Raw genomic sequence first — 14,682 nt, forward strand, 5'->3', positions numbered from 1 at the left:
AGGCACAATACTCTCAATCTGTCCTACATCCAATTTTTTTGAAAAAGAAATGGAGAAATGTGAACAGACTTCATTTTTCACAGCCCCAAAACATTTTCATTTTCTATTGTGAATATTTTTAAAATAACAAAGTCTGGCTATGCCACATATATTTTTCTTTTAAATATATATTTGTATAGTTTACACATAGCTGAGAAAATCAGATTCTGTTTCTACTCTCATTCTGCTTTAAAAAAATTGTAATTGGGGTGTCAGTTAGTTTCTGCTGTACAACGAAGTGAATCAGCTGTATATATGCATATAAGGTTAGCCAAAAAGTTCATTCAGGTTTTTCCATACGATGTTCTAGAATAAATCCCCTCCTTTTTGAGTCTCCTGCCCACCTCCCCTCCATTCTTTGTTTTTGTGCATGTTAATGGGCCAGACCTGAACTTGTGCATTGCCTCATCCAGTTAAGAAATTGGTGGAACTCTGCAGCCAACATTGCTGGGAGCCTTACCAGCATCAAACCCCACCACCCCAACCCCATCAAACCTCTCCCAGGGGTGGGCACTGAGTGGCCTGAGTTAAGCAGCATCATCTCCAAGTGATTGGTTTGGGACTGGGCACTTGTCCAGGCACAAACTCACCAATGCTTGGCAATGCATGACCAAAGTGATCGTTTCACTGATGGTTTTACCTGAGTTAGTCCAGAGTAAATCCCAGAGGGTTGTTCGCAGGTTTGATGACTGTCAGCGGTGTGCTGGTGAAGCCCAGGAATGGCTACCATCATTTTGTCCTCATGAGGGAGGGAAACCTGAGGATGTCGCCAATGCACTGAGAAGGATATCCATAGAGAATCGCAGAGAAATGGAGCAGGCACCCTGATTAAACTGTGCCAGTGGATTAGCCCCATCACTGGCCTTTTCCATCATTTGAACTGCATTTTCAGTTACTTGCCATTGACCAAGAATATCCTTACTAAAACCAGAGGCAGGCCCTGGGGATTCAGTGGTGAAGATAGTGCCTACTCTCCTGAGCTTATGCTTTCAGGGAGAGAGGTAGATAATAAATAAGATCATTTCAATCAAAGTTTTGTGCTGTGAGAGTGATGTGGGAGTTGCGACTTTCAATTAGGAGGCCTCTCTAGGGACGAGACAGGAGAGTTGAGACCTGAAGAGTGAGGAGGAGCCAGCCGTGGGAAGATCTAGGGCAGAGTAAAGAGTTGATGCAAAGCTGTAAGATGGGAGCAAGCAGGGAAGATCTGGTAAAGGGAAAGTGGTCCCACAGGCTGCCCAATGCTGAGCAAGAGGGAGCGAATGAAACAAAGGACAGAGGCCTTGCTTGTAGGCTATGCATGGAGCTGGGATATTACTCTGGGGGAGACTGGGAGCTATTTGGAGGATTTTGAGCAGAGGTATGGCATGCCTGATCGAAGATTTTTAAAGGAGGAAACCTTCTAGCTGCTCTGTGTTGAAATGACTATAGAAGCAAGAAGAGCAGCCAATAGCAGTTAGAGGCAGCAGGCGAGGAGTGAAGCTGGTCCAGACCCAGGCAGTTGCAGGGAAGACAGTGAGAAGCAGAAAGATACAGGGAGTTTCATTTCTAGCATCCATTCCCTCAAGGCAGCCTGATGGTCCCCTGAAGGGACATGTCAACTGAGGGGCAAGGGGGTGAGCTGCTCTCCACCCAAATCCTGCATTTTCTGAGGGTTAACCTAAATGCATCTTTAATGGGCAGAACAGCAGGATGTGTGTCAGAGGAAGTCGAATGATGTCAGTGGTGAGAGGGAAAATATTTGGGGGCAGGGGTGTCATACTATTAATGGAGCAGATATGCCTAGGAAACCACTTCTTTGGTTTTTCTCCATGACTTCCTTTACCATTGAGACCAAATTCACTTAAGTTCCTGGGTTAGGTTTTTGCCTCTCTCCTAAGACCACAGTAGTGAGGATTCCAAATGAGGGGAAGGCACCAGAGGAGCACAGTGGCCATTTCTCGGCGTGCCGAAGCTGTCTCCAAGTGGGCTGTTTCCTGTACACCAGTTTTCAGTTAACATAATTCATTAGTAGTGAAGTGAAGTCAATATGGTCAAGGACCCCGTAAATTCTGATTGTAAACTAAACCTTCAATATAGCATTACACAGGATTCTACCTTTGCCTAATAAAGTGCCTGCTACTTCAGGCCTGCTTTATACAGGCATCAAGTCCAGCATTAAAAGCATACATGTATAATTCTGTGTCCAGTGGTGGTTTCAAGCTGTCTGCATCAGAGCACAACCTGTTTTAAGTATGTATTTCCCCCACTCTCCTGAGGTTCTGACTCAAGCCAGGGTTAGGTCTGGGCAGTAAATCCCACAAGGAGATTCCAGTGGTTTCTGTCTCCTGAGCTCACAGCATATTTTACATTGCATACTTCTGTATATAAATACAATTGTATGTAACCTGTACATTTGGATATGTAGATGTCTCAAATCTTTTTTGGAGTGGATATTATTAATGAGAACTAGCTGGAACTCTCCAAAGCACAGGAAGCAGCTGGAATGAGTATAGGTGATCCTTGAACCAATGAAGATTAGGGACTGGACCCTCCCCTCAGTGGAAAATCCTTTAGCTCCACACTCCCCACCTGCGGTTCCCCATCTGCAGCTTCAACCAACCTCTGAGTGTTCAGTGCTGTAGTATTCAGTGCTGAGAAAATCCGTGCGTAAGTGGACCCACTCGGTCCAAACCCGTGTTGTTCAAGGGTCAACTGTACAACCAACAAGTGGCCTAGAGGACTGAGGAACAGGGCACTGGCATGAGGGGATGGCATGTTGGGCATCACCAGGAACTGACTACCTCTGTCTAATAAAGTAGCCACAAGTATTTCCCAACCTCACTCCTTCAGTGGTATTTGAAGCCCATTCACTCCCAAATGAATTTTCTTAACCCACAAGGCAAGGAGCTGCTGTCTTTCCCCCACTGCTCCACCAATTCTCATGGGCCCATCACAACCCTTCCTGTCTCAGCATCCCTCACAGCCCCACCCGCTTGAATACCTCTGGCCTACATTTCCTGCACAAAAGCTTACCCTTGACAGCTCTGTTCATATCTGATATGGTATAAACAGAGAGGTAAACAAATGTAAAAAACTGAAGAGGTTAATATACCATTAATTGAATGAGGAGACATCAAGGTGGCATTATGAACACTTTTTTAATGACAACAGATGGTAAATTTATACAAATTACAGGTTAGAATATAACGAATACAAAACCCATCCAGATAACAGTTAGAAAAGCATCACTTACAAAAGTAAATCTGATTCAAGTGGCTAAAGAACTCAAGCCCCCCCATTTTGATAATTACACGCAGCTTTTAAGGTAGCGCATCTAAACTCTGCCCCTTGTCAGGGCACTATTCAAGACTACAGCATATTCAGTGACTCTAAAGCTCCTAACACTTTTATCATCAAGGTCAGGACATCTGGTAACAGGTTCACTAAGCAAAAAAAAAAACAAGAATATGTGAACGTTCTTTGCAAACTGTAAGGTGCTGTGCAGATGTTAGCTATTGCTATTATTACTGTTCAGTGAGATTTCACTGAACTTGAGAAAAAGGAAGACTAGTCTGTGTAACTGACAAATATGACCTATAGAACATCTTCAAAGGAATGCAGGTATTACTTTCAAATACACGTAGCAAACAAACAAGCAAGGAAAGTATGGCCAGGAGTGATGGTAAGCTGAGGAATTCCAGACTATTTAATGAATATATAAAGGATTAATCTGTTCATCTGTTACATGTAATATATACCATTAGGATACCAAAGTCCCTGAAAATAATTTATTTTCTCAGGTGACCCTTTTTCCCCCGCAAAAAGGAAAAAGAAATCTTGTCAAGTTATGAATACGCTGCTTCAGTCCAGCTCTTGCAAAAACAATCTTAAATATAAGAGCAGAGTCTGAGTTAATAAAGTTGTACTCTTCTGATGGAGCACAGAGTGCCTGACAGCGGAGATATCTGTTGCTGACCTGCTGCTGCTACTGCTGCTAAGTCGCTTCAGTCGTATCTGACTCTGTGTGACCCCACAGACGGCAGCCCACCAGGCTCCCTGTCCCTGGGATTCTCCAGGCAAGAAGACTGGAGTGGGTTGCCATTTCCTTCTCCAATGCATGAAAGTGAAAAGTGAAAGTGAAGTCGCTCAGTCGTATCCGATTCCTAGCGACCCCATGGGACTGCAGCCTACCAGGTCCCTCCATGGGATTTTCCAGGCAAGAGTACTGGAGTGGGTTGCCATTGCCTTCTCCGGCTGATGACCTAATAAGTGACAATTTTATTTATAAAATGGGCCTAACAGTCTACAACTTCACTTGAGCATAAGTAAAAGAACAAACATGAACTTTTCTGGAGACAAGAAGTATACACTAGATACATTTAAAACAGGATATAAATTCTCATGTACCTTTCATCTTTCCTTGGGTACACTTATCTAACTGCTTTTACTGGTGTCCTTGAGTACACTAGCTGTATATATAAAATTTATATGAAAATGGAAAACACCAAACAAGTCAAGTAGTTGCTTTGGGGGCAAAGTTGATGAGATCTTTATGATGAAAATAACCTTACAATATATTTCTGTTAGATTCCCATGAAATGCAGGTTGGTTGTTGTTATTGTTTTTAACGGAGGGTTTAAATTTCTTCAGTAACAACTCAAAAGTGAATTCACATGTAAAATGGGATCCACTTGAAGAGCTAATGACATCAGATGCATTCTACAGCACACTATTTTTTAGCACAATGAGAAAAGAGATTATATTCTGGGGGGCAAAATGGGAGGTGAGGTGAGGTGAAGGTCATATGTTAAATCAGTAGCCTGTACTGACACTTCAAGTTAAGACCCCTAATTGAGGTTATTCTTACAATCCATTTTCAAACAATAGTGAACATAGTCCTACCTTATAATATTTATATAAGGGCTCAATTGTAGCTTTTCTTTCTATACATCCTGAAGTATGTACATTGTACAAGAGGAAATCACTAAGACATCTTGAAAAATAAATCTATTTGTCATACACTGTATTATGTCAACAGCAGCAAACTAGTGAGTTAACAGTTAAAACCTTAAGAAAATATTAACTGGTTGGAAAGCAAGTTTTTATTGTAATAATTCCATATATCAACCTTAGCATCCAAGTGTAACTTTCAAATGCTTGGTACTAGTTCCAAGAGGAAATTACACTGTTTTTGCATGAATCCCTAGTTTAAATACTTGCAGAAAAACACCCATATTATCTATTCAGCAAATGTCTGAAATCAAACAAAATAATCCAACACTGGACATCAATATTTTAAAAATAGCATAAGATTCCAAAAGTACAAGAAAAACCTTGGCATTATAGAAAAAGAAATTAAGTGGACAAATTCTAAGTACAACAAGACATCTAAAGAGGGGACCATCTAGAAATCTACCTTATAGTACATTAGATTCAAACTGGAGTATTTGACAATTTCATATTATTTGTGCAATTGTATACCAAAACTGTAGTCTTTTTAAGAAACCATGATCCATTCAGAATAACTACTTAAGACATTTAAACTGCAAATAACATTTAACTATAAGCAGGAATAAAAAATAGTCCTACAATAATCATTTTGGTTTTTCTTGGCAATTAAACATAAAAGGCTTCTTGGTTTTTATGCCTAACTACGTCTCTGCTCCTTTAGTCCAATTCCACGACATCCAAAAGTAGAGGAGAACTAACAAAATCCAAGATGGCAAACACTCACAGCAAGGGCCATTGTATGAGGAATTATTAATGACACAGATACATACAATGAAATATCTAGTTAGAAGAGTAAAGGTAGAATGTGCTGTTTAAGAAAACATCCAATAATCACTCATCTGAAAAAATGCAAATAGACACCAGATAATATTGGCAGATTCTGAACTTAAACCAAACTTTTACTGTGTATCAAACTAGCATTCAGAAATGCACAGGGATGTAAACCAAAACAGTGGTTATCTCCAGGTGGCCACACTACAGGGAATTAACATTTTCTTCCTGTTTTAAGATGCATTTTTCCCTGCGCGTGTTTAGATTACACACAAATAGTACCAAGTGGTTGAAAAGAACACAGACCAAGGATACTAAAAAACGGGGTCTTTTTCTATCAGAAAGGACTTCAAGGATTATCTATATATATCTGGGACATAATAGCACTGATTAAAAATTCCAAGAATACTTCCTGGGTGATAAAAATAATTGATTTTCATGATTGTTTACACTCTGTAAGTATGCAAAAATGAACATATTTAAACGTAAATTCTTTCATATACATTATTTAAAAGTAGGAAAAACCGAGTTTACACAACCTCATAATTAAAGTGTAAGTTCACTGTTGAGTGACAGAGCAAAGCAGACCATTAAAGAGCTTCTCTGAAAGGAGGAGGCTGGCCTGTAAGAGGCCTTTAGGGAGCAGGCCAGGTGCCCAGGCAGCTAGCTCTTTGCTTTGCTATCTGCATTCTTTAATAAACCCAGTCCTTTTACATGAATGGCTGTGATTCAGCCTAGTTTCCCCATGAAATAACGTAATGAAAGATTTCTATTGACTAGGGATTACTACTACTTTATGCAAAATTTCTCAGTGACACTCAGATTAATACCAGTGTCCACAATTTAAGCAATTTTCAACAGGCATTTACAACCCCAAATCTAATGACTTTGTATTTTCATGATAGTCAGGAAAAGTGTTCCAGCGAAAAATAAAATTTAGATTTGCTCCACTATGTACATCTGAATACAACCAGAGCATAAAACAAAGCCAACTAAAAGACAAAATGCTATAAAACATTTTTTTGTTGTAGGATAATCAAATTCTTCCCAGAATAATGCATAATTAATTTCACATACTTATTTATAATCAATTTAGCTTTTCCAAACTCTCATTTGCAAATGAGAGACTCAGACAATTAAAACTGATGATACAAGGCATTGTTTTAGAAGGACCAAAATTTACATTGGTCAAATGTGACTCCTCAAGATTGATTTTAACAAGTTCTTACAACTTTATTGAAATCATCAATATCCCAGATCAATTTACCATTTTAAAAAATCAATTTAACACTATCAAAAGGTAATGTTCACTTTAATCCTGTTTGCCTTCACGCCACTGCCGTGAGCCTTCATTCCAGGCCACATAAACAAAGAGGGCCAGCACCACGTGGACGGCGACCACTGCAACAATAGCAGCGTAAAAATAGCTGTCCCTATTGGACATCCCAAAGGCGCCTATCAAGAGAAAAAAGTTTCCATTTTATTCCAAAATATATAAAAATATAAAAATCAAAACATTATTTTTATTAGCTATATATTTATTGAACTAGTCAGACAATTAAAAAGGAATACTTTGTGTGGTGATAAATCAAGTATTCATGTAAAGATGTGAATACCTTCTACACATGAAGAACATTATTTTCAATGAAAATCACAATTAATCACTTCATCTAAGGACTCTGACATAATAAAGAGGGCTTTATTTTCTCTTCCTTCCAATGTCTGCCAGCAAGGAAACATTCCCCCAAAGTCCTCCTCCCATGTCAACCAACTCTCACTCTCCAGGGACTGTTAAAAGAAAGGATCTGCAAGCTATCACACAGAAAACCATAAACCAATACGATGTCAAACAAATAACTGAGTGATAAAAAATTCATTTCATGAAGATTCATTATGAGCAATGGGATTTTTGAAAAGCAAAACAGAAGCAAGCAAGCAAATTAATATCCAGTTTACAGATATAAAGAGATCATGAGAGCATAGAATCTCATATATAGTTAAGGGTGAAAATGTCTTGTTTTATGTCTAGGATTACCTTCAAAAACGTAAGATTTAGTTGTGAAATATAACCCAATAGGTACAGTGATCATTAAAGCTGTGAAGAACAGGAGCGTCTTCAGAGTGGATGCTAATGAACTTTCATTTCTGGAAAAAAGTAAACAAAGAGAAAATCAGAGCCTGCAAAGCCATTTCAAACTACTCTTGTGTTCGTAAATGCTATAAATACCCACAGAAAAGATGCTGGGAACCTTGCCCTTGCCTAGAAAACAGTGGCCAGAAGAAGAGCAGTGCCAGGGACTCAAAATTCGAATAGCCTAGAGATCCAGTGGCAGGCCCAGTGTGAAAAGAAGTGTAAAGTGCAAAAAGTGGTTTGGAATCTTCCAAGTGCTATGCAAATATACACGATTTACAGAATTCAGGATGGAGGTAGCAAGGCAGAAGATACACAGAAAACAACTAATGAGGTTCCTTCACAAAGCATCCTATCAGCGGCTAGCTGAATACAGTACAGACAAGGTATGAGACTCTCCAAAGACAAAGGAGCCCAGAGCAATCTGGATGCAGCTGAAGGAAACTTTGCTCACATTTCTTTGTAATTAAGTAGCGAGAGTACAATTTAAATGGTCTTCACACAGCATGGATGCATTAAAAGTTTGATATCAAAACACTTTATGTTCCGTGCATTGTATCGCTCATAGACTTTTAAAATCAATGGAAATATTCCAATGGGAAAGTTTTGTTCCAGAATACAATAAAATGATTCTGAAGAATGTAATCAAGTTTCTAAAATCATACTATTAAAGAAAAACAAGTTAGATAAATGGCTACTTAAAACAGTAACAATGGGTAACATAAAAGCGTCCAATAAAGGAGAAATGATTTCACAAATGATGCTTATCAATAGGGAACCATTAAAATTTATTTTGACGATTATTCAGTAAATATCTGTGTGAAAAATCAACAAGGCAGATTACACTGTTTTTATGAGAATCAGCGGTCTGCCAAATAAGCCCTGAAAGGCCCCTTGCCTACTTCTGTAAATAAAGTGTAACTGGCATATAGCCACACCCACTTGTTTATGCATCACCTAAGACTCCAGGGAGATACAGAGACAGAGCTTGGTAGTGGTGCCAGACCACATGACCCTCAAAATCTAAAATATTTACTATCCGGTCCTTTCCAGAAAAACTCTGCCAACAGTATAGATGTATACTATTTCAATTATATTCAAAAGGTGTGCACATGAAAAAGGACTCCAGATTAATACACAATAATAAAGTAACTTTCCCACTTTCAAATATTCCTTAATGTTGTTTTAGCCACTTTTCAATAAGTAGATATATGTCAACATTGGCCCCATGCATCATCACAAATGATAACACTTCTGACAGTGAAGCTGTAGTAAGCTTCCAGCAACCCTGGACAGACACACACACACACACCCCCACACCCCCACACACCCCACCCACCCCCCCCATCCATAGTTTTATCCTGTAGATTAAAGGTCCCTTTTCCCTTAAATCTAACCACTCTCACACTACCTTGACAGGGATAAAGAAATTTTCCTCTACTGTCTAGGTTCTTTGCGGCTGGTCTAAGAATTAAACGGACACAAGACAGATTAACAGGAGAAAATCAAACAAAGTTTAAAAACATGTATACACGGAAGAGACCCAGGAGAACTGAGTAACTTGCCAAATGGCCAAAACCCTCGCCTTAAATATTGTCTTCAGGTAAAGACAAAAGAAGATGCTGTAGGTAGGGGTTTGGGACTTCAAACAGGAAGAAGACAATACACATGGAGATGGAAAAGCAGATATTTGGTCAACAAGTGTTTCCTAGGCCATGTAGAGTCTATGGGACCCAGAGTAGTCTCTGGTTTCTATGCTCTGTCCCCCCACCCCACCACACCTAGCCCATATTCTTTGCAAATATCTCTGGTGACAGCTCCCTTCCAGGAACAGACCCTCTGTCTAAATTTTTTCAGGCAATTAAGAGGAAGCTTAAAGTTTCTTCCTGAGTCTCTGGGGCCTTGACGGTTTTCAGTTTGAAATAATCTGCACATCAAAGAGACATTTTGGGGCGGCAAGTGTTGCTCCTCTATAACCTTAACACATGTCTAAATTTATGTTCATAGTCAACATTTGAACTTAATTCTTCCTGGTAATCCTCAGCAAGAGGTTCCAGTTTTTATCTACATCTCTATGAAGAATACAGCCCAGCCATCAAGGTCCTTTCAAAATAATAAGCTGCCTCTCCTCTAGGCAGCTTTCCTGATTATGCCAGCTGGAACGATTCACTGTTCTGGGACCCAACCACACTTACTTCATGCCTGTTATCACAGCACTTAACATGACAGCTTGTGTCCCAGACAGTCCAATGTGTACCCAGAGGTACACATTGCTTTGTACCCCTAGAAAATCCAGGCAAAGGAATTCTTATAATTGTGTGTATACCATTACAGGGTGGGAGGCTTCTGGCAGCCCAGAAAGAAAGGGAACATCTTAAGTTTACACCAATGGTCTACAAACTTTTTTGACTGTGTGATCCATCATTAAAGTTTTGAGCTGCTGCTGCTGCTAAGTCGCTTCAGTCGTGTCCGACTCTATGTGACCCCACAGACGGCAGCCCACCAGGCTCCCCAGTCCCTGGGATTCTCCAGGCAAGAACACTGGAGTGGGTTGCCATTTCCTTCTCCAATGCATGAAAGTGAAAAGTGAAAGTGAAGTTGCATACCCCCATATTGGCACAATGATTTTTAAATAAATTATCTATACACATATTAGTCATGGAGTCTTTAAAATACAAAAACAAGGAAAAACAGATACTAAAAATGTTAAGGTTAAAAAAATTAATGTAGAAATCTGTTTTCTTTCCATACTTCAAGGAAACATCTTTTAATACATCTCACTTTAGTGATCACTGAGATATACAATTCTCATCTAATATACCTAAACTTCCTTACACTGTTTCCTAATATAAAATTTTTAGAAAATTTATCTTCATCAAGAATGAGTGTCTGCAGTTCTATAAAAATACAGAAAAATCATGTCCACAGAAAACAAAAACCACTAATTTGAAAAGATACATGCACTCTAGTGTTCACAGCAGGATTATTTACAATTGCCAAGATACAGAAGCAACCCACGTGTCCATCAACAGATGAACAAAGGAGATGCAATACACACACACATGCATAATACATACAATGGAATACTACTCAGTCATAAAAAAGAATCAATGTGCCATTTCCAGCAACATGGACAGACTTAAAGGGCATTATACTAAGTGAAACAAGCCAGGCAGAGAAAGGCAAATACTGTATGATATCATTTATATGTGGAATCTAAAAAATACAACAAACCAGGGAATGTAACAAAAAGAAGCAGATTCACAGATAAAGAGAACAAACTTAGTGATTACCAGTGGGGAGGGTTGGGAGGGGCAATAGTGGGGAGGGGAGTGTGAGGTACAAAACACTGTGGAGACAGGCCACAAGGATGAATTGTACAATACAGGGAATATAGCCAAAATTTTGCAGTAACTATAAATGGAGTGTAACCTTTAAAAATTGTGTAAAAAAATTTAAAAATACATGCATACATACAAGAAGTCAGTATTTGGCCAATTCTTTTGTGGACTGACCCCCAAAAAAACTTGGCCTTCACAATGTTTGTGTTTTTGGTGTGCAAAGTTCAGATCATCTAATCTGATAAACAAACAAAGCTTGAGAATCTAGAGAAAGGGAAGGTTAACCAGTTCATCTGTTCTTTATCTCTTGACTATCAATTATCTGGCCTGACTTTGAGAAAAGTTTGTTACTGAAAAGAGAATATAATATCATGTTTTAAAGCACACAAAATCACTTACGATCCCACCACCCAAACACAATCTTTTCTGCATGTTAATTTCTAAGCCCACACATTCTACATAGAGCCTATCTCAACAACTTGCTGTTTGTCTTCAATTCCTTCTTACCTCTCTATCTTAAGCCCCCAAAATTTGACTTTCAGTCTCTCAAATACAGGACTAAGGACAAAGTTAAGCATACAAACTTTTGAAAACTAGTTTTCAAACTTCCTCCAGTGTTTATATGACATTTTCTCCTTGGCTTCCAGCCACAGCCCACTACAGCCAGTGGTTCTGCTGGCACAAGCCAGCTTGGGTATAACCTGGTGAGGTATTCCAAAACAAAGCAACTGAGGTCATTCAACTAATTTATCCTATGTGTCTCTGAGCCTTCTTAGGAAGAATTCGAACATTTAGAGTTGGAATTAGCCTCACACAAATAATTGAGGATTGTGCCCCCACTCTGAGAACCATCTAGAGTTTACCCACTTCAGATAAACTTCTGCAGGAAACACTAAGCAGATGAAGCTTACCATGTTCCCCTTTATGGCAAGGCCTATACTGCAAGTAGATTTCACTGCAAATTCCATGCAGAAACACTAAAATCAGTCTAGGAGGCGTACGCTGTATTTTAAGTATACTTAATATAAATATTTGTTGGAGGCCTCACTAATAAACAGTAATTTTTTTTTAAAAAACCACCTACATCGCCATTGTGAGAGTGAAAAAGATCACGGGGGCTCCAAAGATCGTGGGCTTGGACAACTGCTAGCTTTCAACACTTACTAATTGTGCGAGGTAATCCTGTGATCTTGCGCAAGCCACTTATCCTGAGTCAACTTCATTGTTTTTAAACAAGTAGCAAACTAAGCACTTTTAAAATTCTGATAATGTATGTAACAAAGCGGGTAAAGAACCCTCCTGCAAGGCAGGAGACACAGGAGACGTGGGTTCGATCCTTGGGTCGGGAAGATCTCCTACAGAAAAGAAATAGCAACCCACTCCAGTATTTCTTGCCTGGAAAATCCCATGGACAGAGGAGCCTGGCGGGCCACAGTCCATGGGTTGCAAAGAGTCAGACACGACTGAGTAACTAACACACGGGCATGTAACAAAGCACCTAAGCTGGGCCTGGAGCACACACACTGAATGGTAGCTAAATCCTTCCCACCTTCTGACCTCTAGAGGTATCATGGGCCAGGCTAGTCCACAAGGACCACCTGCTCTTTCCTCAGGTTCCTCCTACTCAGCCACCAGCCCCCATCCTGCTGACTCCCTGAGGGAAGTAGACTCAAACCCGGGGCGGCCCTTTATCCCTTCCATTCGTTCACTCATGCAGCAAACATTTATTAAGCCCTGACGATGTGGGCCCTGCAGGGGACCCGGAGATGGAGAAGGCCCGGTTCCTGTCCTCAGGGAGCTCACCCTGCAGTGGGGAGAAAGGCTGCAAGATCGCAATACAGACAACAGAGAAAGAAGTGCTAGGCCAGAAACAAGAGTTGAAGAACCCGCCCACCTAGCCACCTTGACCCCGGGTCCCTCGCTCCCGAGGGAAGGGTAGGGCCCCGGCGTGCAGACGATGCAGGGCCCAACCTGCTTCCCCCCTCCTCGTCTAGCCCTCAACCCCAGCCCCGAGGGTCCTGACCTCATGCCCACCCACCGGTCGGCCCGGGCTTTCCCTCTCGCCCCGCCCCCGGCCCGGGCCAGTCCGCCTGGTGCTCTAGGCCCCCGCCTGACTCCGCCTCGCTCCGGACTACCTGAAGTCGGACGGCTGCAGCGCGTTCAGCGCCGCTTTATCAAGGCGCTCCATGGCGTCGCCACGGCCGCAGCTCAGACGCTCAGACGCCGGCTGGGCTCCGCAGTCGCGCTCGGTCGGGTAGGCGGGCGACCGGTCCAGGCGGGCCACGCCGGAAGTGCCGGCGAGTGCCGGGCTGTGGGCTGCAGCGCGCAGGCGCGGCGCCCAGGTGACGCCCGGTGGCGGCGGCGGCGGCGGGCGCAGGCGCGGTTGGGAGCCTGCATGTGACTTACCGGCCAGGGCTGCGGGGCGTACGCCCTGCCAGGAGCGGCCTGCGCTCTAGGAGCAGGCCGGGCGAGTAGCCCAGCCACTCCACGTTGAGCCGGGACTTGCCTCGCAGCATTGTCCTCCGGGGAGGGCGGTGCTGCGGCCGCCCCCTGAGCGCGCGCGAGCAGCTCTCGTCTCCGTTCCGGCCCCTGCCGCCGATCTGTGGTTGCGAGGCGGCTGAAACAGATGATCTGCGAGGAAGGACGACCAGGAGGACGACTGGGGTGCTAGGCAACCAAGCAGTTTCCGACGACAACAACAACACAAAAAAGCAGTGCACATTATTCCCCAGCCCTTGAGTAAACGCCTCATTAATTATTGCCCGCAGTGAAAGTCCAGCCTTGGGAAGCTGGGAGGAGTTAGTTTAGCACTCACCCGAGTCTGTCAAGCTAGGGAATGTCAGAGCTGAAAGAGCTCTTGCTGAGAGTGACTGTTCCAGGCCAGACGCTGGTGATCCTAACTTCCACCTAAAGTTAAAAACATTTTGCAGCTGCTCAGAAAGCTGCCAATGAGACAACAGGGACTCAAATAGTAAGGGACAGATGGGCCTCCAGGGCTGAACAACTGGAGAGAAGTATAAACGAAAAGGGTGCATGAGCCTAGGGTCAGGCTTGACAAAATTAGGTTGCCGCTGGCTGCTAATAAGAGGACAGCCCTTACATGGTCAACGCCTGGAAAAGGCCACTGACCACACATCTATTTTCTGCACCGAATGGATACAAAGACCGCATCTGAAATCATGACTAAACCAACAGCTTAGAGCCGCCTTAGGGGCCATGGACTGGAAAGCAGGAAACCCGGGTTTGTGTTCTAAGTACTAAAATTGTAATCACTCTCTGGGCCTCATCTAGACCCTTGGGGTTGTAAGAACCGCCTAAAGCCAGAACTACAGTAGTATTAGAGAGACTCTAGCTTGTGGGTTGGCAAACTGTGGCCAGTCTGCCAAATACCTGTAGCATGTCTGCCACCTG

At 42.1% G+C, this 14,682-nt stretch overlaps 1 protein-coding gene across 3 annotated transcripts; it reads right to left on the bottom strand.

The window, feature by feature from the left end:
- Nucleotides 1-3,157: 3,157 nt before the first annotated feature.
- Nucleotides 3,158-14,309, bottom strand: VMA21 (vacuolar ATPase assembly factor VMA21). 3 transcript variants are annotated; one of them, XM_070365352.1, is made up of 4 exons: nucleotides 14,087-14,309; nucleotides 13,678-13,902; nucleotides 7,835-7,944; nucleotides 3,158-7,254 (listed from the first exon to the last, which is right to left on the bottom strand). In XM_070365352.1, the coding sequence occupies exons 2-4, from the start codon at nucleotides 13,785-13,787 to the stop codon at nucleotides 7,112-7,114; spliced, it is 363 nt and encodes a 120-aa protein (XP_070221453.1). In that variant the 5' UTR covers nucleotides 13,788-13,902; nucleotides 14,087-14,309; the 3' UTR covers nucleotides 3,158-7,111. The 3 variants fall into 3 exon arrangements, with proteins under 3 accessions (XP_070221453.1, XP_070221452.1, XP_005889924.1); XM_070365351.1 differs by having other exon boundaries at nucleotides 13,678-13,938; XM_005889862.3 differs by lacking the exons at nucleotides 13,678-13,902; nucleotides 14,087-14,309 and adding an exon at nucleotides 13,407-13,608.
- Nucleotides 14,310-14,682: the final 373 nt, after the last annotated feature.

This window comes from Bos mutus, chromosome X, assembly GCF_027580195.1.
Source record: "Bos mutus isolate GX-2022 chromosome X, NWIPB_WYAK_1.1, whole genome shotgun sequence".
NCBI classification, from domain to species: Eukaryota; Metazoa; Chordata; class Mammalia; order Artiodactyla; family Bovidae; genus Bos; species Bos mutus.

Excerpts from the sequence above, each read along its gene's own strand:
- VMA21 (XM_070365352.1), bottom strand. The coding sequence starts at position 13,787 with ATGCTGCGAGGCAAGTCCCGGCTCAACGTGGAGTGGCTGGGCTACTCG. Across the intron at positions 7,945-13,677 it reads ACGCCCCGCAGCCCTGGCCG|AAATGAAAGTTCATTAGCAT; the intron begins GTAAGTCACATG and ends ACTTTTTTCCAG. Across the intron at positions 7,255-7,834 it reads TAAATCTTACGTTTTTGAAG|GCGCCTTTGGGATGTCCAAT; the intron begins GTAATCCTAGAC and ends TTCTCTTGATAG.